Raw genomic sequence first — 24,756 nt, 5'->3', positions numbered from 1 at the left:
TGACCTTAAGGGTCATGAGAGCTTTTGCGAGCTGGCGCCAGAAGCATCATGTGTGTATAACCAATCTAACAGCTAAAATTTTAGGAGACATTTAGACAAAGATGCCTGCAACACGGCAGATCGCTTGCTAATAAAACTTTAGTCTGTTTCTTTACAGAATAAATTAACGAATAATTGCAAGACAGAAACAGGTCAAGGAAATAGTATATCTGGCTCATGTTCTGCTGTCCTATTCCTGATACTGATTGATACCAGGCTCTATCTGAATGCAGCTCAGATGGATAGCTTAACAGAAGGATTTCCAGTATGTATTATTTCCAAAGTGTGTTATGGCAGAATGAAAACAGATTTCATACTATATTCCTTTACATTAGCACACGGAAGAGATACTTGCCTGAGGATTCACAGACAGTCTTGATTTTAGTAATGATGTGAAAAGTAAGACTTAACAGCCTCCTAATGCCAAGTATCGATTCCCAGTCAGGAAAAAAGAAAAAGACCAAGAAGGACTACAATTATGAACAAGAAATTAATTTGAGCTCAGAGAAAAATCTATCCAGACAGAGAAAATGAGGAAGAGAACAACTTTGCAATGGCTAGAAGCAAATCACTTTACATGACCTCTCTTTCACACCTTTCAACGCAGACAGAGGGCAGCACACAAGAATGTACAACTACCAATTCTAGCTTACAAGGGTATTTATGAGGACATTTCCTTTAATATTTTGGAAGGTTATAATCAAAAAGAAGGTTAATACAGCCATGGAATCTATTCCTGAACTACTTTATTATTGTGCAATACATTAAGAAAATTACTGAGTAAGTCAACCTAGCTATGTGAACCTGTATTACCTCAAGACACCTGGTAGACACAGTTGAAGTGAAAGACATAATAAGCTAGTAAGCGCACGGTCACAATATAGTATCAATTTCTGATGCTGTATTACTGTACCAGAACTCTGTTTTTTTGTGTGTGTGGTTTTTTTGTTGTGCTTTTTTTCTTTTTTAAACATCTTCATAGATCCACAGAACACCATGAAAACAAACAAAATCACAATCATGCAGAAATACCTCCCTCACTCTGAAAGAACCTAAAATGAAGACCTGTATGAGCACTCATATATACCTCAACTTAATTCCCTGGCATTTCTGCCATCCTTCACTTTCACTGCATTCAGTCTTTCAGAGTACTTCACAGGTGGCAAAAGAACAAGCACCAATATGAATTTTACCCATCCACTCTATCACACTGTTGGTACTATCACAGATACTTTACTAACCTTTACCTTTCAAAAGGAGTTTTAAGAGCTGGGGGAGCAGGGGGAGGCAAGCACATCCAAAGTGGCTACTCAGCTTTCTAAAGAACAGGGCTTCATCTATTATTGCTTTTTCAAATGGGAGATGGTTCAAGAAAGTCAACATGGATGAAGCAAAAATTGCTGAAAGGACAACTCATTTGTCAAATGCTTCAGAGTCAAAAAATCAGGCAAGAATAGCCATTTGTTAGCCTAGAAATGTTCAGCAACTAGAACACAGCATTTGTTTGTCATTAGGAAGTTATGGTTTCTGTAGACATCACAGTCCTATTACGATTTTAAGAAAGCTATGCCAAAATACTGTCACTGGTTCAACGATCAACCGAATTAGGTAAATATCCAGCAAGACAAAATGATCTGTATTTGAAATCTTAAACATGAACTTATTTCATTACCATGTCCTGTCAGGGTAAGTAACCCTAATGTATCTTGATTAGTTTCTAAACAGCTCAGGGAACTGCTTTTGAAGTAGCTAAGTCATCCTCCATGATCTTAATTCCACCCCCTGCCCCACCCTCCCATCAAAAAGTATACTGACCAAAAAAAAACCCCAAACCAATCAAAAAAAGAGACATCCTTCTTCACTGTAGCTAAATTATATAAAGGCACTCTTCACCCTGGTTAAAAGCTTCTTTTAAGGAATTATTGGTAAAAAAAATAGTAAATTACCACACATTTCTGTTAGGGTATGCCCGTTTCACTTTTTCTGGAGCCAAACCTTTTCCAGATCGCAGTCTCCTTACCTTCTCAGAGGTAGTAAGCAATTGTTTCACCAGCTTAGATACAGTGACAGTGAAAACATGCCTCATTTCATAGAACTGCACAAACTTTCAAACAAATTACCCTGTCACTTCTGCATGAGTATCAGTCTTATTAGATGACTGACATAGTAACACAGAAGGATCCAGTCAACCCCCATCCCAGCATTCTTGAAAAGTACTTAGTTTTTCTTCACCTTAGAAGAGAAACCTTCAGTTGCCTGAAAAATCAATTTGGTCTTAAAAGCATCTCTTTTCTTCACATCATATTATTTAAGACTTCTTAAATTGTATCAACATTTCCAAACCACCAACTGGATTTTCAGCCCTCAATAATTACCTCTCCCATTCCCCGAGATTCTAGGGCAAGAGCTTGAAACTCATGATTCATCTCATCCACAGATCGAACCTGTAGCAGGAAAAACAAAACAGTGATCCTTTAGTTAAATATATTTTCAAAAGCTGAAACCTCCCCAAGATTTTTGAGAATTGAAAGCACACACAAAATTTGCTACTCAATTTAGGCGAAGCATGAGTTCAGATTTCGTGAACACCTACAGTTAGTGACCAATTTAATGAACCATGCTAATATAATAACACGCAAGAAATTCCAAGATATTTAAGATTTTAATCTTCATATATCCAGATGGATAACACTCACTATGGAAACAATGACCAATATTACATTTGCAACAAATGTAAACAACAGTGAAATTAAAGATGTGGACATACAATACCCTTTGGAAAGGAGATGACTAACACCGTGTGCAATACCTAGGTACACTTAGCAGCAAAGAAAAGCTCACAAGACAGATCACAAAAACTTCTAGCAATGCGTTGCTTTTAAAATCTAGTAACTGACTGCATTATCACAATTTCTTGTGCTTTCTTCCAGGAAATAGCACTCTTCCTTCTCTGTGTGTTGTCCTTTTTTGTTTGTGGTAAATATGAAAGATGTAATACTAAAGAAAGAGTTGCTGTTGCAACAAACCACCTCCTTTTCCACAGCATGCAGACACAAGGTACTGAGTGCATTCTTTCCTGAGAAAATTACTTCCACAAGGCATTTTCAAAGCCATGACAAACTTAGAAAAACAAATAAAAAAGAGAAATTCAGAGTTGTTTCTCTCCTTCCCTTCTTTCTCAACAGTGAGATGCAGCAGGGTAAAATGCCAAAGTTATTCAAGTTCAAAGTAAAATTAAAGCTTCCCTCCCAGTATCAGTCTCTCCCAAGGAGTTAATTTCACCTAGTAAACCCATCCGTTTACATTAACAAATAAAACAAAATTAATTTACTCCATACAGCTGGTAACACATTAAGATCACTTTAAAAAAAATACTCAAATACTAGGCAAAGAAACAATCTTGCGCTTTTAATATTCCGGGGCAAACAACTTTTCCAATTCTTTCTTAGAATTGGAAAAGTGTTAATTACCTCTCAATAGATGCTCTATTCTCAAAATTCTACTCTCAAAATATTGTTATTGCCCTACAACCATTATAAGCAATTAACTTCTGGGGCTGCGTGTCTCTGTACTTTTGAGGGAGAAATTTCACAGCTCAAAGAAAAATTCCCTCAGAAAGAGCAGTATTTTAGTTAAGATGGATTTTGAAACCAATTCCCAACAATTTCAGTGAGCTACTGGACAGCAAATTTAGTTTTCACAGTGAACTACCAGGGCAGGAGGGAATCAGCATCTTGCCCTTTCTTCCAGTAATGCTAAAATTTGTGTCAATTAGGTTGATTTTGTTCTTTTAAAAACTGAAAGCAGATTTTCATGTATCCTTAAAAAAAGCTAAACACATTTTTCAAATAAATTAAAAATTACATTATTTATAATTTATGTGAAAGAAGTTCTTTTTTTACTAGCTCTGAGAGCTAATCAAATCTTTTTGCATGCACACAGAAAAATTAACTGTAGAAGAAGAATTTAGAAAGAAAAACCAGAAATTCAAATTTTGAAACTTCTGAATTTGAAGAATTCTGATTTCTGAAAATAGAATTTCTTCTATAGATGGCTGAGTTGATTATCTTACCATAAGCCACTGTCCATGCTGAAGTCACATACTTTAGTTTCAATTACAATCAAATGGTAAATTAGCTACTTCTGCCTCAAAAGGTCACTTTAGTCCAACAGTATCTCTAAACAAAATTTGTAGCTAAAGCTTGCCAAACTGTATTTGCCATAAGCACTATCTAAACCACTGTTAGATAAAGAAGAACCAAGCTTGAAAGATGTGTACGTTTTCCCATTGTGGGTTTTTTTTTGGATTGTCTGTTTGGGTTTCTTTTTGTGTTTGGTTGAGGGTTTTGTTTTGATTTGGTGTTGGTTTTTTGTTTTGTGTTTTGTTTTTTGGTGGTGGTGTTTTGTTTTTTTTTTTTTAATTTTTGGTGTGCTGGTTTTGTTTGGATTTTGGTTTGGTGGTTGGGTTTATTTGGTTGGGTTTTTTTTGGTGCTACCAGACCCAATACCAAATGCCTATTTTTTACAATTCAGTGAAGTTCAAAAACATGGCCACACACACTTCCAAATCTCTAAGAGAAGACAATCCAAGAATCAGGGTAGTAGCACAGGTAACTCCTTTTTTTCCTGAGTAGCTCAGAGTCAACTCTAAGACACTAAATTTTTCTGAAACTGTAAACAAATTTTAGTATACTGAACATTGATTTCGCTCACTGACCCCTTTCTTACAAACATGAAATTTAAGTTAGTGTTATCTATTGCTATCAGCAGCAAGAGAAATAATAGTGTCCTTTTACTATAGCAAAGAGGGTCTCCATTTCTGTTTCCATCATAAACAGCAGCCCACAAAATCCTGTCCTGTATCATGAATACAAATTTCACAGATCAGTTTACAGACTGGAGAAAATACTGGCAGCACTAGTATCTTCAGAAGATCTGCTTTCTTCAGTGCTAGCCCTAATACTACAACACAGAAGAAAACATCCAGAATGACAACGAAGCTAGATCTAGTACATATAAAGACATGCTCTCTTGCCAACAGAGAAACTTTGGTTAGGATCATCCATATTACCAGGAAGTTTTCTTTTCTCTGATTCAATGCCAACACTCCATTCATATGCTCCAGAAATAAACATTTTTAATATATACTTTTTTTACCTTGAATTCAGAATGTTTTAAAAAAGTCTCTATTTTTATTCATGGAATAATAAATAAAAAAAGAGGCCTATGAAACATACTGTTCCACATTTACAATTTTTTTCCTGGTTTTGTTTAAGTACATTTTTTTCCCCTCCCCCACAATCACTCTAAAGACTCCTCTTTCTCCATTTACCACCTACCTGCTTTTGGGATTAGCTGCTAGATCTAATCTTAGTTTTCAGGAGTTGAACGCTAATAAGCCTTTCCAACTAAGAGAAGCTGGCAATGGATTCAATCTTCTGATACACATCAGACCATTCCACAGGGCCCCCAAATTATGCACAAATACATACACACACCTAAGCAGTCTTTAGGTATAACAATTTCTCACACATTGCTGTTAAATAGATAGAACAGCTTAAGCGTATCCATGAACTTTTTCCCCTTTGACATACCAATAGAAAATTCTGATCTTTTTCCCCTTCCACAGAAACTGGATACAACATACCAGCATGTACTAGCCCATTTTTCATCACAGCATTAGGAATGAGATTTTAACACACAGTAAAAACAAAACTACATTTTTAGTAGACTCCTTCTTCATAAAGTTCACTCTCTTTCTCTCTCCCCCTGAAATTTACAAAATAATTTATTTTAAATCCAGAGGCCTACGCAAAAACATTCCTTTACTCTGTCAAAACTCCTACTAAGAGTAGTTACCTCATTTCTACTGTATTTCACTACTACCTCACACTATGTCCACAAGACAATCCTCAATCCTGAATGCTGCAACGTTCAACCACTAAACTGAGTTTATGACTGAGCTAAGCACACCTAGCCAGCTACTGATGACTAAGACAGTCCTTCCATCCTTACCCCAACACCTTTTACCACTCCCCTTGCAATGAACTTGGTAATCAAGTAAAAGGTTTGATTCAGAAGTTTTTTCCCTTCTTTTTCCATGCATGAGAATTTCACTAAATCAGCCAGCTGAACCGGCTAAAACACCACAGCGGTGAGACCGCTAGATTTGACATGGGGAAAGCAACAAGGAGAAACTGGTCTGGAGCAAGGTGGAGTAGGAGTACCTGCTTAAGGGCAGCTAAATGATAAACCAGTAACATGAAACTGTGTCCTCAACATAACTCAGGACAGAATTCAAGAGGCAGACTGTTGACTGGATAGTTATCTAGGATCACCACAAGAAACACTACTTAAAATAATATCCATTTCTGGAATCCAGGCACCCAGATCTAGGGACAAGTACTCTCTCCAATAACCCTGAACTCTGCCAGAAATAAGCTTCTAACCATTTTCTTGCAAAAGCAAAGATCAGCCCCTTCTTTGAAAAAAGAGTTGGAGAAAAACAGTAACAACAAAAAAAAAATATAAAAGAGAAAGATATGACTTCATTTTATACATCAAAAGTGGTTAAACCAGCTGACCAGAAAGTAGGAGAAGCACTTTTTCTGCATTAAGAAGTTCAAAATCTCATCCCTCCCCTCCCAGGTGAATACCCTAACCATCATGACACAGAAAAGGAGGACACATTTTGCACTTGCAGCTGTGGTACTAGGCCACAAATTCAAAATAAACTACCTGGTAATTACAGTACTGTGACTGGAAAGAAAGAGAAGCTGCTGTTCACAGTGCAAATGCTTCAGCCTTTTTCTTTATTTTGCTGAATGACTTGAAAGCAAAATACCTTTCTAGTAGCTCTCTACAGGGGTAGATCGTATAGTATATGTTTCTGGCAGAGACTTAGCATTATTAGCAAGTTAAACTAATTTAAGAACACAAAAATGGCTATATTTTAAAATGCAAGATATAGTGGAGGGCTGGCAGAATTGCTAAGTTAAACACTATCTTGTAAAATCATGTCAAAAACTTGACTAGATATTAAACAAAAACATTTCAGATGGGTAGCCAGCTTGGAACTATTAAATAAAAATAGTATTTTAACACAAATTAAAACATTAGACACAAATCTAGTAGAGGTTTATAACAAAGGACAGCAAGGGAAAACTATAAAACAAGCCTAAACTGCAAATCTTCAAACCTCTACTATGAAATATTGCAGTTCAGGGCTGTATATAGAGATTTCTACTCTACAATATTTTGCCAAATCACCTAAAATATCGTTTTCGTTTAGAGACCATCCGATAGTGCATCCAGATGACAAAAGCTGTTGAGCAGCTGAACAGGCAACTACTAGCATGACAACTGAAATGTTTTGTACAGAAGTTGGTTACAAAATACTAAATATGTTATATAACATTTTAAGAAAACAAGGCATTTGTTTGATTAAAGCTGCTTTTGGCTAGATGCATCTTCTCATACCTCTCTGAAGCATCAAGGAAGCAAAGGATCACTTAATACCAAACTGGTTAATAAAAGTTGCTGCTCCTGACTAATTCAAATTCCACAGGTATGCTGTGTTTTGAAAAGAGGTAACATTTTGTGAGGACCATATGGAACAGTAATGTAACTGCAGACTTAACTGAACACTGCAAAATGTCCAAGCTCTTTAAGCAGGCCAAATAAACAAGATGTTAGGCATTTCTGACAAAACACTTAGGTAACCAATTTTACGTTCTAACACATATTTCCATGGTTATAATCTCAAAAGCCTAACATCTTCCTCCAGTAAGTATTTAACAATTTTCATTGCATTACAATATACTGTTTTAAAACCAACTCAAAACTTCTTGCAGGCAAGTGATTAATTCTTCAATCCCTGTATTTTAGGTTTCTTAACTCATATTCTCAGATCGAGCTATACTTTTCCATATATGACCCTTAATACATTCAAATACTGTAACAAAACAAAATTCAGTTCATCAATTTAGTTGGATTGGGTCATCAATCATTCTGGATCTTAAAGTTCCTGTGTTTTACTTCCTTGTGAACTTTGCATTGTAGTTTGAGAAGGAATCCTACCAGTGCTGAGGACACCAATGGAAAAAAATGACACCAGCAGATACCAAGGCAAGGGGAGGGAAATATATTCAGCAAAAGTACTATCTGCTGAAAAAGCTAAGTCACAAAGTGGTAAGGTAATCGTAAGAGCTGACACCTGTATACACAACACTGAAAGTGTTTTGCTTGCTTTCTTTTCAATAGGAATATCAGTAATCCGGAATCATGCACACAGGAGAAAGGAATTTCCTAGGGTTTTATCAACAGCACATATATATACATATACACATAATTATGCCGGATAGCATCTCACAAGTCACTGCCACGTTTGGAAACTGCAGATCTACTTTCAGCCAACAGACCATACAGAGCAAGCATAACAGGACACCACTTCCCATGAAGAAAAGCAGAGCAAAATGACAGACATCTCTCCACTGTTTCAGAGCTTCGTGATGGTTCATTGGCCTAACAAGATCCAAGAACTCTGTGTTCTGTTCCCAGCTATGGGGTGAAAGACGCTCTAAGAAACAGGTAACTGCACTTGTTCCCCCCAAACATGAACTCTTCCACCACTTACACGGGCTTTCATGCCTGTCTTCCCACCCAACGAGTTCAAGCTTTGCCCTAAGATTGGCAGGACTGTTGGCACAAGTTTTTCTAAACTACTGTCAGGTGTCCTCAAACTCAAGATTTTAATCCCTATAAATACTGGCAGAACAACCAGCCTCACATAAATTAATAAGAATGTGTCTGTACTGAAACCAGACTTTATAACTATTTTTAACAGTTACACTGTTTGCTCTATTTGAAGAGCTTAAGTGATATATTCCAACATAAGTAGGGCATATAGTTTATACTACATAACTTAGTAGGTTTCTCAAAGTCTTTTAATCATGTAAGAAATTACCCACTCAAAAGAGTTTCTAAGAAATGTACAGAACAGGAAGTCAGGGCGACAGATGTTGCAGAAGTCTGTAAAATAAAAGTCTAGAGAAACGACAGCTGATAAGAAGTTTAAATATAATTTTACAAAATAGAAATCCCATAAAAACTTGTCCAGCAAGACTTTCTGTAAATAGGAAATTTGTAAAAAATTAAATATTATTTCAATCGGTTTATCCATACTTTTTCAGCTTATTATTTAGAAAACTACAAGAACATGTAATTCTTCAAAATAAGGGGCCAACTGGTCTTTTACTGCTTACAAATCAAACTGAAGAACTGTCTTTCATACAAGAAAATGTACAGGTTTAATCTTCAATGTGAAATAGTTTAGGTGTAATCCCATGTAGTTTGACGAGACTCAACCTTCCCCCTACTGCACTCTTAAGACATGCATATATTATTCTGCATCACTCACTCCAATGCTCCTGCATAAATATACCACAAACAAAAAAGGAAGACACTAAATACATTCAGAAGTTTGAAAACAAAGTGAAATGAAATCTGAATTGCAGTTCTTGTCTAAACATGCTTATTATTTAATTGGTGCCAATTACTTAATATATGTACATGACAAATCTCTTTTTTCTAATTTTAAAAATCTACATTTTTCCTCTTAAGCTAGTCAGTTAGCATCCCCTTCCTGTAACAGGATAGTAAGTGTTACCGGTGATGTAACAGATGTTTAGAGGAATTCATGAGACAAATTTCTAACCATTATTGTTCCATTCTACACTGAAGGGCTTTTTCAATGAGTAATAACGCTATACAGCTACTTCTATAAGGAAGAGTGATAATTTGCTGCAGTGCTGTTTTGAGACATCAGCCTTCATTACTTCATTAGCTCTTATTCAAAAACTTTATTAAGTCAAAAAACTTAATAAAAAACTTGAGTGCTCTCTAGGCAATATGGTCCAAAAAAGAAAAAAGGCTTAAAACTTTCCCTTTTCTGAAGACGAAAACTCTGTATAAACTCAAAATTTATCTACACACAAGCAGAAACTAGGGACAACTTATCTCAATATATATTGTAATGATTAATGAAACATGTAACTTTCATTCTAATGGAGAGTCAACAAGCTTTTCTTAAATGTGTTAACAAGAATTGGAACAATTAGAATGCACAGACCTAGAATCAAGTAAAAATTTTCATAAATTAACTTTCTACATTGCAATCATGACTTTTTTTTTGCTGTGTTTTCTTTAGATATCTTAATTATTTTCACTTTTCTATTTTCTACCAGAGAATCTGAAACAGCACATCTCCTCCCAACAACCCAAAAAGTCAAAAACAAGCTTTAAATTTTTGTTTCAAAAATTATGCATTTGTTTAATACCACCCTAAAAAAAAGGTGATTTTAAGAAAACCCATGGAACATAACTGATTTATAAACAATATATATAAACAAGAATATACCAAGAAAAGGATTTTTTACATACATATATACACACCCACACACACCTCCCCCCATTAAAAGCAGGGCTGAGGAAGTGACAAAAGTCACTGTGACAGAATTTCCAGGAAACAGTTTCATTTTGTGTTATTGTAGCACTGATATCAGAAAAGTTCCTTCCACCCCCTGCAATTCTAGATATATAGCAATCCTCCTCTTCAGAGCATTTACTTTCATTTTCTTTACTCCTGAATATGGCAGATGCATTTACCGTTGCATTCATTTTTCAAGGATACAGTTTTCAAGAACACTAGATGCAAAAACTGAAGTCCCACCAGTAATTCTCCTCCCCAGAAGTTTCTAGCATCATGACTTCTTCCTCACAGTCCAGTCAGTACCTTTTGAACAAGCTTTATTTTTTTTTCCCCTCCTCCATCACGGAAGAAGAAACCAGGGAATACCAACAAAGTCTGATCTTCTCCAAGTGGGTGCTAAAACCAGAGATGAAGAAATGGAACTAGTCTTTAGATAATGGATTGAATTGTGGGTAGTACAAAACCAGAAATTCAGAATTTTGAGACTTTTCACTCCACTATGAATAACTAGTTGTTCTAAAGAAAGCTGCTAATAAGTCACACTACTTCTCTGTATCACCAGCATAAAACGCCAGTGAAAAAAACCCAGACGTTTCAAATACATGCCAGTCTGCTTCAAAATCTACCTTGATTCTTTGAGCCTTTAAACTCTGCATAACCTCAACGACAGCCAGAGAACAGTAAAGCGTGTTTCTTTTAACGTATTTTAAAAGAATTACTATAGGGAAGTATATGTGTTTTCTACTTTACCTGTCTACAGCAGGGGAATGGACACTTAAAGAAATTGCTGCTATCAATTTTTTCCGCTGTTTTCTAAGGATGTTCTCTTTGGACAACATGTGTATTTAAACTACCCATAGATTTCTACAATTGCCTAAAAGCTGAAAAAAACAGCCAACTGTAAAAAAACCTAAAGAGACTACTTCTAATTCAATAAGCCTCATTTCTAATTCAGTAAGAGCAGCAGCTTAGCCTTGGACATTAATATCTCATTAAATGTTGGCCAGCATAGTCCTTCAAAGGAAGTAAAAAAAAGTCTAAAATAACACTGAAGACTTTATACTGATGACAATTAAGCTACTGGAAATAAAGTAGGCTATTTACAATTCAAATTGAAGTAATAAAAGCTTTGTAACAAAAATTAGTTCAAAGATTGGCATTAACACATCTGTGTTACAATGGATTTAAAGCCAAGTTTTTCAATCTTTTCACTTAAGAAGCCAAAAATTTAAGCGCACTTATATGTAAAAGCAGTTATCAGCACATAAACAGCATTAACTTAGGGTAGGCAGAAGCAGTAACTGTGGACAAAAAACCCCCCACGTTTTAATTCCCATCTAACAAAATATAAGGAGGTGATCTTAGAAGCAAAATTTTTGATTCGATGTCCAAGTTTCAGGTTATTCATTCTCATCCAAAATAAAGTATTCCCTCTAATCATTTACCCAACTATGTGCTCCCCGCCCCCCCCCCCCCCCCCCCCCCCCCCCTCCCAACCATGTGCCCCCCCCCCCCCCCCCCCGCTTCCCTTCACATATTTACCCACCACTTTGCTCCCTCTGAGTTCCAACCTCCATTGTTTTCACTAAAGAGAAAAAGCTTTCACATAACTCTTCAGTTACCTTCACAAAGATACACAAGGGCTCTCATCACCCTGACTTTAACTTAAACTGTACCAAACCAAGGTAGTTCAGAACACTAAATGTAGCTCCTCCATGCAATAAAGCAGTGTCATACATTTTCATAAGCCCCAATTTTAAATCACATGAAAAAGAGAAAGCAAACTACATTCTAAACCTGCACATAAGAACTCAGATTAAGCAAAGTATTTTTTTGCTTAATGCTAATCTGACCCAAATTTAAAATATTTTTATTTTCTTGACACCTTGAATAATAGAAGAAAGTGAATAAGAAAATAGGAATAAATATACTGCAAATGCAAAATGCCTGAATGACTATATGCTGCCATTTTTTCCCAAGCTTACTAGCTACCATCACATTATTCTGAATGTCTATGCAAAACTCTCCTAGAACGTCTAAAACAAGCTTTAGCTTTGGGACAAAACTCCACAATCACATAACAACCATGTTTGGAATGAGATCGCACTCATAATCCCACCTAGAACCTAAGACACATGGGAATAAAATGCAAAGAAACTTTAACTGGCTCTGTAAGGAGTCAGCTCAGGTCTCCAGTTCCCATTATGTCAGGCTCCAAGGTGCACGTATACGTATTGGCGGCTTCCAGCCCACATTACCTCCAGAAGCAGTGCTACAATTCAGATTTATGCTACGGTCAACAATTCCTCACAGACCTGAACTGATTCTGCACAGCACTACTGCTGCACAAGCATACAGGATAATTTATCTACATGTAAATCAAGGATAATGCACAGTTGATCACATGCTATTTTTTTCGCTGTAGTAGCAAACCAGAGTCTCCCTATGCTACTTACTTAATAAGCACTGAAGTACCAAGGACCCTGCCTCAAAGAACCCTCAGTCTAAGCATAAGACACATTACAAAGATTGATACAATGAGAAACTGAATTGGTAAGGTAAGAATAAAGTAGTCATTCACATTAAGACACTCAACAATGCATGAGTGTCAGGTATTTGGAGACATTAAGGCAGGTGAAAATATAAAGACTAACTCAACGAGTATGTCAGAAAGGGTAGAAATTTAAAGACTAATTCAAGTATTTCAGCACAAAAAAGCTGAAGAAAGCACAAGCACACTTGTGAATATACTTAATACACAATTAATACTACAATCCACAAAGAGGGGGTAGCAGTTCAGTTTGATAGCATATGAGACAACACGCAGTGGGTGGGAATTGGTCAAGTATCGCCCAAGCTAAAGCTATCAGTTGCAGCTCAAAATGTTGGCGAAGAGGTCAGAAACTACGCAGATGCATCAAAAAAGCAAATGTGATTGGAAGGGGTGATTAAGGAAGAGTCTCTGAAGAACAGAAGTTACAAGGAATAAACTTGTTTGAACGAGTCAAATGACTGCAATTACTCTCCTTGTCCTGACAACAGCTAACCTTAAGATGTCTATTCCACGCACTATGTGCTTGAAACTACTACAAATACAAATCAACTATCTGCAAAATTCAACGCTGTAATTTTCTTTTCTCTAGCTAGAGAAGTGATTTAAAGTGCATCACAGAAAATTTCTCAATGCTTTTCTTCCAGTTGAATGACATGAAAACATCTTGCAGTATGTCACAAAATACTCCTTCTCAGCGATTTCAAATCAAAGAGAGGGGAAAGACAGACAAGTTACCTCTTTCCAGCAATGTCTGCTGCCAAAACTCTGAAAGTCACAAGCAGGTAACGTGGTGATGTCTCAAGTACACAGGTTGCAAGACATTCAGATTTTTTAAACACACAAAAAGCCACAACCTTAAAATTCACCTCAAAAAACTTATGACACTTGCTCCAAATTATACAGCACTAGTATGATGGAAAACTCTCACTAAGAACTTATTAAACAAGGTTGCTTTAAGAGGGCATACAACATTTTCCAAAACAGGAATCAAATGCTCCCCTAACTGCAATGGAAAATCCTTCCAGGCTAAGATTTCTTTTCCCAGTTTGTGAGGCTTGAAAAGTTTCACTAATTTGCAAGTTTGAAAAGCTGCTTAAATCATACATTTGACATTCATAATCTGGGTTTCTAGTTAAGTGGAGCTAAACGCTACTGTAATTAATTGATGAAAATAATAAAAAAATAAACCCACTGCAAACTTAAACACAGAAAGATAGGACTTGTAACACTTAACACTTACAATGAAGTTCTTATAGAACTTGTTGATTGCAGAAACAGAAATAAGTGATCTTCCAAACAGCCTCAGACGGACGTTAACTTTACAGTGAGGAGCCATCAATCAGCTAAGATAAAACTTGAGCTTTCATTATGATATACAAGTAACAGGAGGAAAGTATGTGCTGCATAGCTGCTTAGCACTTGAAAAAGTCTTAAAGTATCTGTTTATGGAAGTTATTTTGAAAGCACTTTAAAACAGTTGTATTTCACAATTATACTTTGTTTTTAAACTCGAGTAAAAGTTTCAAACAAAGTTTGGAAACAAAAAAATAGGGACTGTAAGCTCACTTAGATTTCTAGTGACAGCTTTAAGTAAAGCCTAGAAATGGAAGAAACTAAGGATTCAGGAAATGCGACTCCTACTGTAACGTCAGGAAACAGATTATGTTGTTCCCAATTCGAATGCTGAGATTATGCTCATTGTTCCAAGGGATGGCTACATGACTGTGAGGTCTCATATGGGAAAATTACTTCCCAATTTCCACTGCAGAAACATTAGTATATCTTATTTGAACAAAAAACAAAACAATCTTATTGGTTAGAATCAATGCAAAACTTTCACTAGAAATTGTCCATTCTATCCTGGAGATAACAATGTTAAACATTGGCACATTTCGTTAGTTTAATAACATTCACACATTTTCTCATGGCTGTATCAATTCTAATAGATCACCTTGGAAGTCATCCTGAATACTCGCAAAAACTGATATATCAAGCTTCTCCTCCATACCACAGAAGTGCTAAAAAGTTCTTGAACTCAGCCAGACTCTCTCCTTTGTTCTCTCCATCCCCTCCAAAAAAGGGTTTTTCTTTGTTACAGCAGCTATTTACAAAACCTCTCCAGAAGTTTGTAAATTCTAACACAAATGTGTTACAACAACTGCAGCTCAACCAAAGCTTTGTGCAAAGATACAGTTTATATTCTTTTGTTTATAGTACTACTATCCTTTGGATGCTTTGAAAAGGCTGCTACAATCAGAGCATTTCTCTGGCATTCTTTTGCTTATCAACTCCTGTTTCTTCAGGATCTGACAAAGGCTCTGGTAGATGTAGCTGCAGGACTCTGCAATGTTTTCACCATCAGTTCCTACCTTTTTCCCTCTACTGGAGGCAGAGAGAGCAGAAGCAGCAAACATGTTAAAATTCATAATCCAATGTATTTAAACTGCTGAAGTACCATTGCCATGAAGGAGGGAAGTAGATAGCACAGATAGGGGAAGAGAGAGGACAAATGGCTTGAGCAATATCACACTGCTGTAGCTCTTTGCTTCAGCATGTGGGAAGAACATCTGCAAGTACTCTGACACCCAAGAAAATATATACCGGGCTTCCCAAAAATCCTCATCTCTATAACACCAAATATTACAAACTGACTGCTGATCACTAAGCCTTTGTACTCTAGACAAGTCTTCATTACAGAAGTGATGTGAATTAATGACAAACAGATCACTAACCTATCTGCAGCCCCATGAAGATGTTAACAAAAGGATGATGCCACAGTGGACAGTGGTCTTTCTCATATGTTGTGCTATCAAAGAGCGTGAAGTGCTTTTTCAGTCTTGAGGGAAAGGAATAAAAAAAAAAAAGTCAAAAACTCTAGTTAGAGAGTTTTTATACTTAGTTCATTATTCTTTATAATTCTTGTCAATATTGAATATTTTAAAGGAAGATGAATGAGACACAGGGACAGTTATTTCTAGATTAAGTAGTTTATACTTAATCTCACCAGTCAGTGACTACATGCTCACTGTTTTAACATGAGAGGTGACAATGCTGGTCTCGTGACTCAAATTAACACTTCTGGTTTTGGTATATTGTATGCAGCAGTTGCACACCCATTACCTTTCAGCCGAGCATCCAAAGATTTTTGGGTATCATCTCCCATGCAAATGAGCACTCCTCTAGCCTCTGTCCTCCCCTCATGCTGCAAATTATTCCGTATAGCCTCCCCCTCTGCCAGCAAAGTAGTTCAACTTCCCAAAGTTTTTGCCATTTGAGTAACTATTGTCCACCACTTCAATTTTCTGTTGCTACAGCTGAAGGAACCATAGAAGAACACAGGCAGAATGCGAATGTTAACAATATGACACATTCCTGTGCCTCTTACTGTGAAATTTCTATGAGTCAACGGTATTAGTTTTGAGTCAGAGTGGCTAGTTAATTTAGACACCAATGTGTCAAGCGTACGCTTATCAGAAAGATTTTTCCATCTCAACTAAGTGTTGAATTCCATTCAACTGCGGTGTGTTTGAACTTCCTGTTCTTCTCTTAAATGTGTGTGGCACCTGAAATTTTTCCATCACCGTTTTGATAATTCCCAGATCAGCATACATTAAGCCTCAGTACTACCATGGAACTTCAGGAAAACCCACGTGATCTTTCCCTGTGCTATCAATGGCCTCTAATACTACTGCGTATTAATACAGAATAGAATATTTCAGTTGGAAGGAACCTTCTAGTCCAACTGCCTGACCACTTCAGGGCTGACCAAAAGTTAAAGCATGTTATTAATGACATGCACCGTCTTCCAACTACTGACCCTTTACTGATAATTCCACAGTTCATTTCTCAATAAACCCCCTTATGAGGGACACTGACAAGCAATTATTCGGTCTTTCAACCAGAGTAAAAATTAAATATCCTACTAGACAAATAATTATCTTTACTAAAGATATTGTCTTGCCTTATGCTTAATGAGATGTTCAGTTCTTCTGAAGACATTTCAGTTGGCTTTCCAAAGACCAAGATAATGTTTCCCTAGTCTTCCCAAGAATTAATTTCTTGGAATTAATCAAGTATATTTATTAACAACTTAGTTACTCAACTGTTACTCAACTCCTTTCGCACTTCAACTAATTTGAAGATTCTTCAAAATCCATCAGTGATGCCAATCAGGTCGATCTGTTCCTCTTAAAATCAAACTGCTCACAACAACTCCCCTATCAACTCACTTTTATGTACCACTCAGTCAGTCAAAAGTGTCAGGTATCTTGTGGTATGGAAGTCAATACAAGGTTTTTCCACATTCTGTATTTACTTGAATTCGCCTGCTAAGGCCTCAGGCTTATGCGAGTTTCTTGCGAGACTCGTAGAGTTTCCCAAGATAATTTAAGCAATCCTGAGTTTCAATATATGAAAATTTCTTACTTTCGGTGATTTTTTTTTTAACTTGAAAAATCCCTGATGAATTTACAATTTTCCATTTTTGTATTTCGCTTTCTATACATTTGAACTTCTCACTGAATCAGTGAGGCTAGAGCTCCATTGTCTTCACAAAAAAATGGTTCAGTCTTGCTATATTTATCTAAAATGCTTTTTAATACTTCGGCATTGTCTTACATTCTTTGACTGCACTATGACATACTAAAATTTATGCAAAATCCACAGTTTTAAGATACACTTATATAACATATGTTGAATCAAAGATTTCAGTATCTTCATTTCTACTTCTTTTATATATATATATATAACCACCCGGGCAGCTGGCTTTAGGTAGGGTAGTTCGACCAGATGACCTCCACAGGACCCTTCCAACCTGAACCATTCTGTCATATTTATCTACTGTACTTGCTTCTTTTAATTATCTTTCTGATTTTTCTCTAAATGCATAAAAAAATCCTCTATCATATATTAATCTACACACAGATTCTGTCTACCCAACACTCACAGAACTCAACTGCAACTAAACTCCTTCCATAGTTTGCATAAATTTAGATTTTAGAAAACCCATTTCTTTATTACTTCTAACTCAAGAGTTGTCTGTTCTTTAAAAAAAAAAAAAAAAAAATCAAAAACACCCCAGTAACTTCTGTCTTAACAAAATCCCCAAACACACTGGTACACAGAGAACACTCAAATCAAAGAAGTGAAAAGGAGAAGTCTCCTGATCCGTACTTGATTTCTGTTAGTTCATACTGCTAAGGAAGAATAGGAGCAGTGAAAAATGGAAGAACATAAAGGCAGTACTGATTACAGTAAGTTGGAAAACACTGTTTTCACATGGGTAACAATGCACAGCAAAGTGAGAGTAGTCTCCCCTTCACAAAACCTTCATAAGGTGTAAAACCCTTTAAGCACTTCAAAAGAGTAAGAGTAGTGCCCCTGCATCCCCCATTCAAGTTACCAGAAAACACACAAGGTTCATGACATTCACCTGCTGGACAGATGCAGAAATATTCTGATGGACTTAACTGATTATTAAACAAAGCTGCTGATGAAGACATGGCTCTGATTCCCAGTGGGGATGGAAAGCAGGTGGTAGAAGAAAGATGCAACTGTTACTCAGCATTTACTTATATGTGAATAATTTTATGTACACAACGTATCAGCCTTGGGAAATGCTAGTGAAAATTGGTACCACAACCTGTATAACAGACTGAACATCGGCAAGGAAAAACCCAACATTTTCATACTCAGGAAGTGTGTTCAAGTGGACATGTAGAATATTCTAGAATTTTATATTTACACAACTGCTTTATGGTTTCTGTATAAGTGCAATACAGAACATGATACAGTATGAGGCAGGATATAAGGGGAAAAGATTTTTTGTTTTGCTATGTAGATCAATATTAGAGGAAGAAAAAAGTAAAATAGTAAAACGAGAAAAAAAAGGCAAAAAGAAATTAAAGAATGAGGAAAAAAACAGATGAAGAAAAAAAAAAAAAACAACCACAACCAATATTCCTGCTTTTTAAGATTAGCAAATTTAGTTACATTCGCTCCTATATTTACATTTTTTTAATACATTCCGTAAGTTCTCAGGCTTGGGAAGGTGCAAAAAGTTCCTTGTGGACTTAAGTGTGGCACATTACAAGAGTCCTGGGGAAAAGCACCATTCCTATCTGAAATTCAGAACGAAGCCTTTAAAGAAAAATTAGGAAGCTGTATCAATTAAACACTTTGGGATAAAAGTTTGAAACTGGATTTTTTTCTTCTAGATTACTATCTGCAAAAGGAGAAAGTTAAGTTCTGATCTACACTTAATTCTATTATTTCTATTTCACCTGAACAAAATTTTTTTACCTGCAAGTGTAACAAGATGGTGTGCTAAATCCATATTATCTCTCATAAAGCCTACCAGAAGCTAGCCCCTTTTCAAACTAAACCAATTGTTTTGCTTAAATTCAAAACCTAATGCTTTGATGGTGTTCTGATAAAAAAAATGGGTATTCACAGAAATATGAACTACTTATGTAAGTTAAATGAAAATCTAGATTAACTCGCACATCTTTCTTAAAGGTATGGATTCAACACAAAACACAGGAACTGTTTTCAATGAAAAACAGTATTTAACTACCTACTGAATCATCTATATGAATGCTACCTCCTGTGGGCCAGCAGTGTTTGCTGTAGTAGCCACTCAACTGTCCTGCGGCCTGCCTCTGGAAGAAATGCCCAACAGTGGCATCATCCTGAGGACATCCTCTGAGAGGATGGACACTGGAAGCACCTGACACTGCAGCTGCAGGGATGGCGTGAGGAGTATCTCCACCTGAATTGGGCCCTGATGTTGCTTCAATTACTGTTCCAGCTGGGGCAACAACTACTCCAACCCCAGTGGCTTCCTGACCAATGTTCACATGCATCATTCCTCTGGTCTCCTGCCAGGCCACTTCATTCATGCCCAGGAGGGACACATGGAATGCTCATTCCACATGGAAATCTAAAAAGAAAAAGTCTTGATAACATAAAAGGCTTTCCCACATATCTTCAAATATGCAGCTCTTATAATTAGGATTTAAAAAAAAAAAAATCCAAGCTATGCAAGAACAATACTCATTGTCAAAATGTTTATTGATTTAAACTTTAAATTTTAAACACCATTACCAAACTAGGCCTCTAAGAGAAACAGAGCACCACAGATTTTTTTACAAGACAATATATTAATATGGTAGAGTTCCACATATTATAAATGCTTGCCCACACATTCCCTTGCTAAAAACAATCAAAATACAATTTTCAATCATAGTGGCAGCAGTTTCTTTTACAATATTACTCAGCATGATGTGTAAAACCACTAATTCTGCCATACTGTTATGTCTGATTTTATATATTTGTATACAAACTATGTAACGAAATAACACAGAAAGCTAAGGTCTCTATCCGAACTACCTCATTCTTACACACCAGCCTCAGTTCTTCCTTCAAATGTGTTAAGCTATGTACGATTCTAACACAGTAACTGACATTAAACTTCTGGAACCCACATGATAGTACATTCTGGGGTTTTCACAAAATAAAGCTTTCAGGCTCAGAATAAAACGAGTTTGCCAACTCATTTTTTAAGCATTTAAGTCTTGGCTTGCAACAAGTATAACTGACAACAACAAAAATCTCTCTCTGATGTTGACAAAATCCTCTGCAGGAAAAAATACCTGACCCTGAACACATACACTTAATGATCACCACACATCCTTAACCTACCATAACTGACATATTATCAATCTTTTAGTATGTAAATGGACATATATAAACCCTCAAATAGCCCCTACAATCTTAATCAAGTACTTTTTGAGGGGGAAAAAAAAATATATAATTTTCAAGTCCAAGAAATGTATCATTTTTCATGCTAAACAAGAGTGTTAAGTCCAAACAATCAAAACTGACATATATGGAAAGATATTTAATCACAATAGAACACTTGGGTCTGAAGATGTAGAGAAAAGAAGGAAGATGCCCAGAATGAAAGTTTATTCAATATATATTGCAATGAAGACAAACAGCAAGATACTTGGAAAATGAGCCAAAACAGACTCATTGCTTTTAGCTCAACTACACAAAGTCATCTCCAGCGAGTCTAGCTTTGTATCTAATAAATACGCACACATAAAGACTTACAGAGCTAAACACATCAACTCAGCTTTTAAAAATTCCCTCCCCCTTTGAAGAGATTTGTGAACTAATTCTATATGAAACTTCAGACCAGCCACACAAAGAAAAAACGTATACAACTACTAGTTCAACACTTCACTCAAAACTCTTCCTCAAAATAACACGGATGAAATCCAAGAGCAAAATTATGAACATAGGTCTGATACAACCCTTACTGCCATTAGGATTTACATGCTGAGCGCTTTATAATGGAAAGACAGAGAACCAGACCTATCACCTGTAACTGAGAGTTTTGCCAATACCTCAGTAGGACTGATGAAGCAACAGATAACCTATCTTAGAATTGTATGAAAAATTAAAATTTAAAATAATCAAAATTACAAAACATACACTACATTACTTAGTCCAATGTACACAAATATATGTTCTCAAAATCTGCTGTTAGAAAGGCTACGGATGTGGTATCTGGCACAGAGAATCATATCTCCACTCTAAAGTTTAGTGGAAATAGATGCATATATAGAACAACTAGCATAAAGGTCAAATGACAGAGATATTTTTGCTATATTTCTGAGTTTTACACTTCTTTCTCAACTCCTAAGATGGTCGCCATAATCTCTTCAGACACGTTTCTTCTACATGTCTACAATTGTTCTTAAACAGCCACGTTTAGGGGAAAAAAAAAATAATAATCTGTTAACCAATAATGAAATATAATCTTTAAAGATATTGCTAGAGATGACATCTGGTCTTTATTTGTAAGACAAACATTTCACATACCAGCTTGAAAAGCTCTTGCCTACTATTCTAAAAGCCACAGCAGGTATTCTGACTGGGATTCAAACTAAATCTTGCTATAAAGTTTCGGTATGCAAGCCATTACTATAAAATCAATTTTATACAACTTGTTTGAAATTACACCCAAACAGCTAGAAATGTTTACACTGAGTATGTAATATGGTAGTTTCCACTACCATATTTTCTACTCCTGCGTTGCCACTACCTCCAGCTCTGTGCTGGGGCCAAGATCCTCCACAGAGAGACAATATAGGGCAGATGCCCTCCAAAAATCACCTTGATGCCCCTTCCCACTGAAGGCCATACGTTTACATGTTTTGATGTCATTTAAAACTCTTTTCCACTATATGACTGTGAAGTGCCTCCAACTTCATTATTAGAAGCACTACTTAACTGGTACGTGTTGTTACAGGAGGAGAAAACAAGCATTTAAACTAAAGACTCCTTGTGCCATCTCTGAGACAACAGTCTGGGCACTGGCTCTGCGAGGACACTGAAATGGTTGCATTGTGTGGAACAATCAAGACAACAGTTATGTTATCGGTGGGGAAAATTCACATTAAAAGAGGTTAAGCGTTTTCAACTAAATTTATTGAAGAGAAGATTTACCAATCTCTCACGTACCTATACATATAATACAGACAATGAGAAGTATTTATAAAGCATGTCTAGTCTACAGTTTTGTTGTTTCCTTTGTGGAATTTCTACTAGAAACTTTTCTAAAGGGAAATACTATGTATTAATGCTTGTTCCATAGGAGATTCCCAAGACAGAAAGAATTTAACATTCCAGAGAATTTAGGTTTCTCTTTACTGCAAGGGACAGTGACTTTTTGTATAATTCCACATTCAAAAAGAAGCATGAAGACATAAAAGCAGGAATTCAAACCATCTACTGGATTACCTGCCTCTGTGTACAAAAACTTGGTCTAATCATTTTGGGGTTTCAGAAAGCACTGTACAAAAAAAAAGATGAAGTTATCAAGGAGAATGCTCTTAGAAAATTCTACATATGCTGATCATTCAACGCACAGTCACATATCATTAAATCAAGGTGGGAAAAAAATACCTAAAAGTGAACTAGAAAGTGCTGCTGAAAATCAGATCTAGCTCACAGTATTCAACAGGCTGATGTCCTGTTAACATACTTGCCCCAAACATCTGCAATATCTGGCCCAATGAGAACACTGCAAAGAAACACTTGAGAGCAAATCTTGACAAAGGCATGTACATAAAGCTTTCAACATGCACTACAATCCTACACAAGATTTAACATATATTGTCATAATAAGAGGTATCTTCTCATCAAAAGAGGCAAGTGTAACTTTTTCAGCCAACTGCTTCTTGCACTATTAGTTCAATCATGATACCAGATATGATTATAATTGCCTCAGCACTGTGCCAATATCCCTAACATAGAAGAGAAATATTAAGTACTGTAGAAAAAAGTACCATTCCCTATTAAGGCAGAAAAAATACTATTCAAATAACATGGACTGTCCTACATGCAATATCCACATAATAAACGGCAGAATCTGCATTATCAAGCAGTTTCTCACATGCATTTGCCTACTAACCATTCTGCTGGGACAAATTCCAAATTTTCAACTCTGAACACTTCAGAAAACTGTCAGGTGATTTAGTATCACTTCTCCACATACAATCTAAGCTACACCACCACTAAATCATTGTTTCCTTTTTTATACAAGTTCCCTTCTCCCACCTACCTAACGTATTTATATTCACATTGACACAAATTGAGTTGTAGACCAGAGAAGGGTAGACAATAATACTCTCAGCTTCTCAAAAAAGCTGCGACTGTTGTTAACATTTGGTTTTAAATCTAGACATGGCTAAATATAACAAAATACTATGTTTTATACGTAAAAATGCTAACATGAGGTTGTAATTATATTTCAAATGCATTCATATCCCACATACCTGAAGAACTATACCATCACCTCATAGTAACTAAAAAGGTCTGATCTGATCTGTCAGTTGAGATGCAACAAAGACTTCAGTAAAAAAGACACTAAAGTAAATCTGAAAGTATTTCGTTAACATGTACCATGTAAGTGACAAACAATTAGGTGATAAGAAGTTTTACCGATTCTAGCTTGCAATGACCTATATAGCTCATACACGCCTACCTTATTCAGAAAAAAAGCATCCCAAAATCAGCTGATACAACCTCTTTATCACATCACATGTAAAACATGCTACACATTTCGGTGTTAAGCCATCTTGCTTCAAACAGTAAGCCAGAAGAATATAAAGCGTCCCGAGTACATTGATTTTCTCTCAAGGAATGAGAGTCTGAGGTTACGAAATACACGAAAGAAAACAATGCCCCCCCGAAAAAATAAATCTTTGCACAATGACTGCCAAGGAGATTAAAAACCAAACTGTTAGTTCCAAGCACGATCCACTCAGGGCAGCTGGCATTTTTCTCAACTTTTTGTTATTGTAGTCTGTACAGACACGTTTGAAGAAAAATTAAAACCTAACACTTCATTGTGCGGTACCAACTACCAAAAGCATTTGGCTTTCTCGCTCCACCCTCAGAAAGCAGTCATTACCCTTAAGAGTACTAAAAAAAAAAAAAATAATACAAGTTTTCACGCTTTGGGTACATTTAAACACAGCCCATTTTAGCCAGATTCCGCACGCTCGCAACTGTCCGTGGGGTTGCCTTAAAGACGTCCCCATGTCCCCCGGCGCCCCACAGCACTTCGTGCCGAACGAAGCCTATTGTAACACCCGGCGCT

At 36.3% G+C, this 24,756-nt stretch overlaps 1 protein-coding gene across 5 annotated transcripts in view; it reads right to left on the bottom strand.

Moving 5' to 3' along the window:
* Nucleotides 1-19,981, bottom strand: part of PUM2 (pumilio RNA-binding family member 2) — a 65,116-nt gene extending 45,135 nt beyond the window's left edge. For 2 of the 5 annotated variants that reach the window (XM_009701178.1, XM_009701179.1), the window contains exons 1-2: nucleotides 19,661-19,702; nucleotides 2,415-2,483 (exon numbers count right to left, since the gene is read on the bottom strand). In XM_009701178.1, coding sequence (XP_009699480.1) covers nucleotides 2,415-2,465 — 51 coding nt within the window. In that variant the 5' untranslated portion in view covers nucleotides 2,466-2,483; nucleotides 19,661-19,702. Of the gene's footprint in view, nucleotides 1-2,414; nucleotides 2,484-19,660 lie in introns of those variants that run through there. The other 3 variants (XM_009701177.1, XM_009701176.1, XM_009701175.1) reach the window with 2 other exon arrangements.
* Nucleotides 19,982-24,756: the final 4,775 nt, after the last annotated feature.

The sequence above is a fragment of the Cariama cristata genome, unplaced genomic scaffold (genome assembly GCF_000690535.1).
Source record: "Cariama cristata isolate BGI_N322 unplaced genomic scaffold, ASM69053v1 scaffold9905, whole genome shotgun sequence".
Lineage (NCBI taxonomy): Eukaryota > Metazoa > Chordata > Aves > Cariamiformes > Cariamidae > Cariama > Cariama cristata.
Note: the sequence above shows the minus strand (reverse complement) of the source record. Positions and strands in the feature narration are given on the sequence as shown.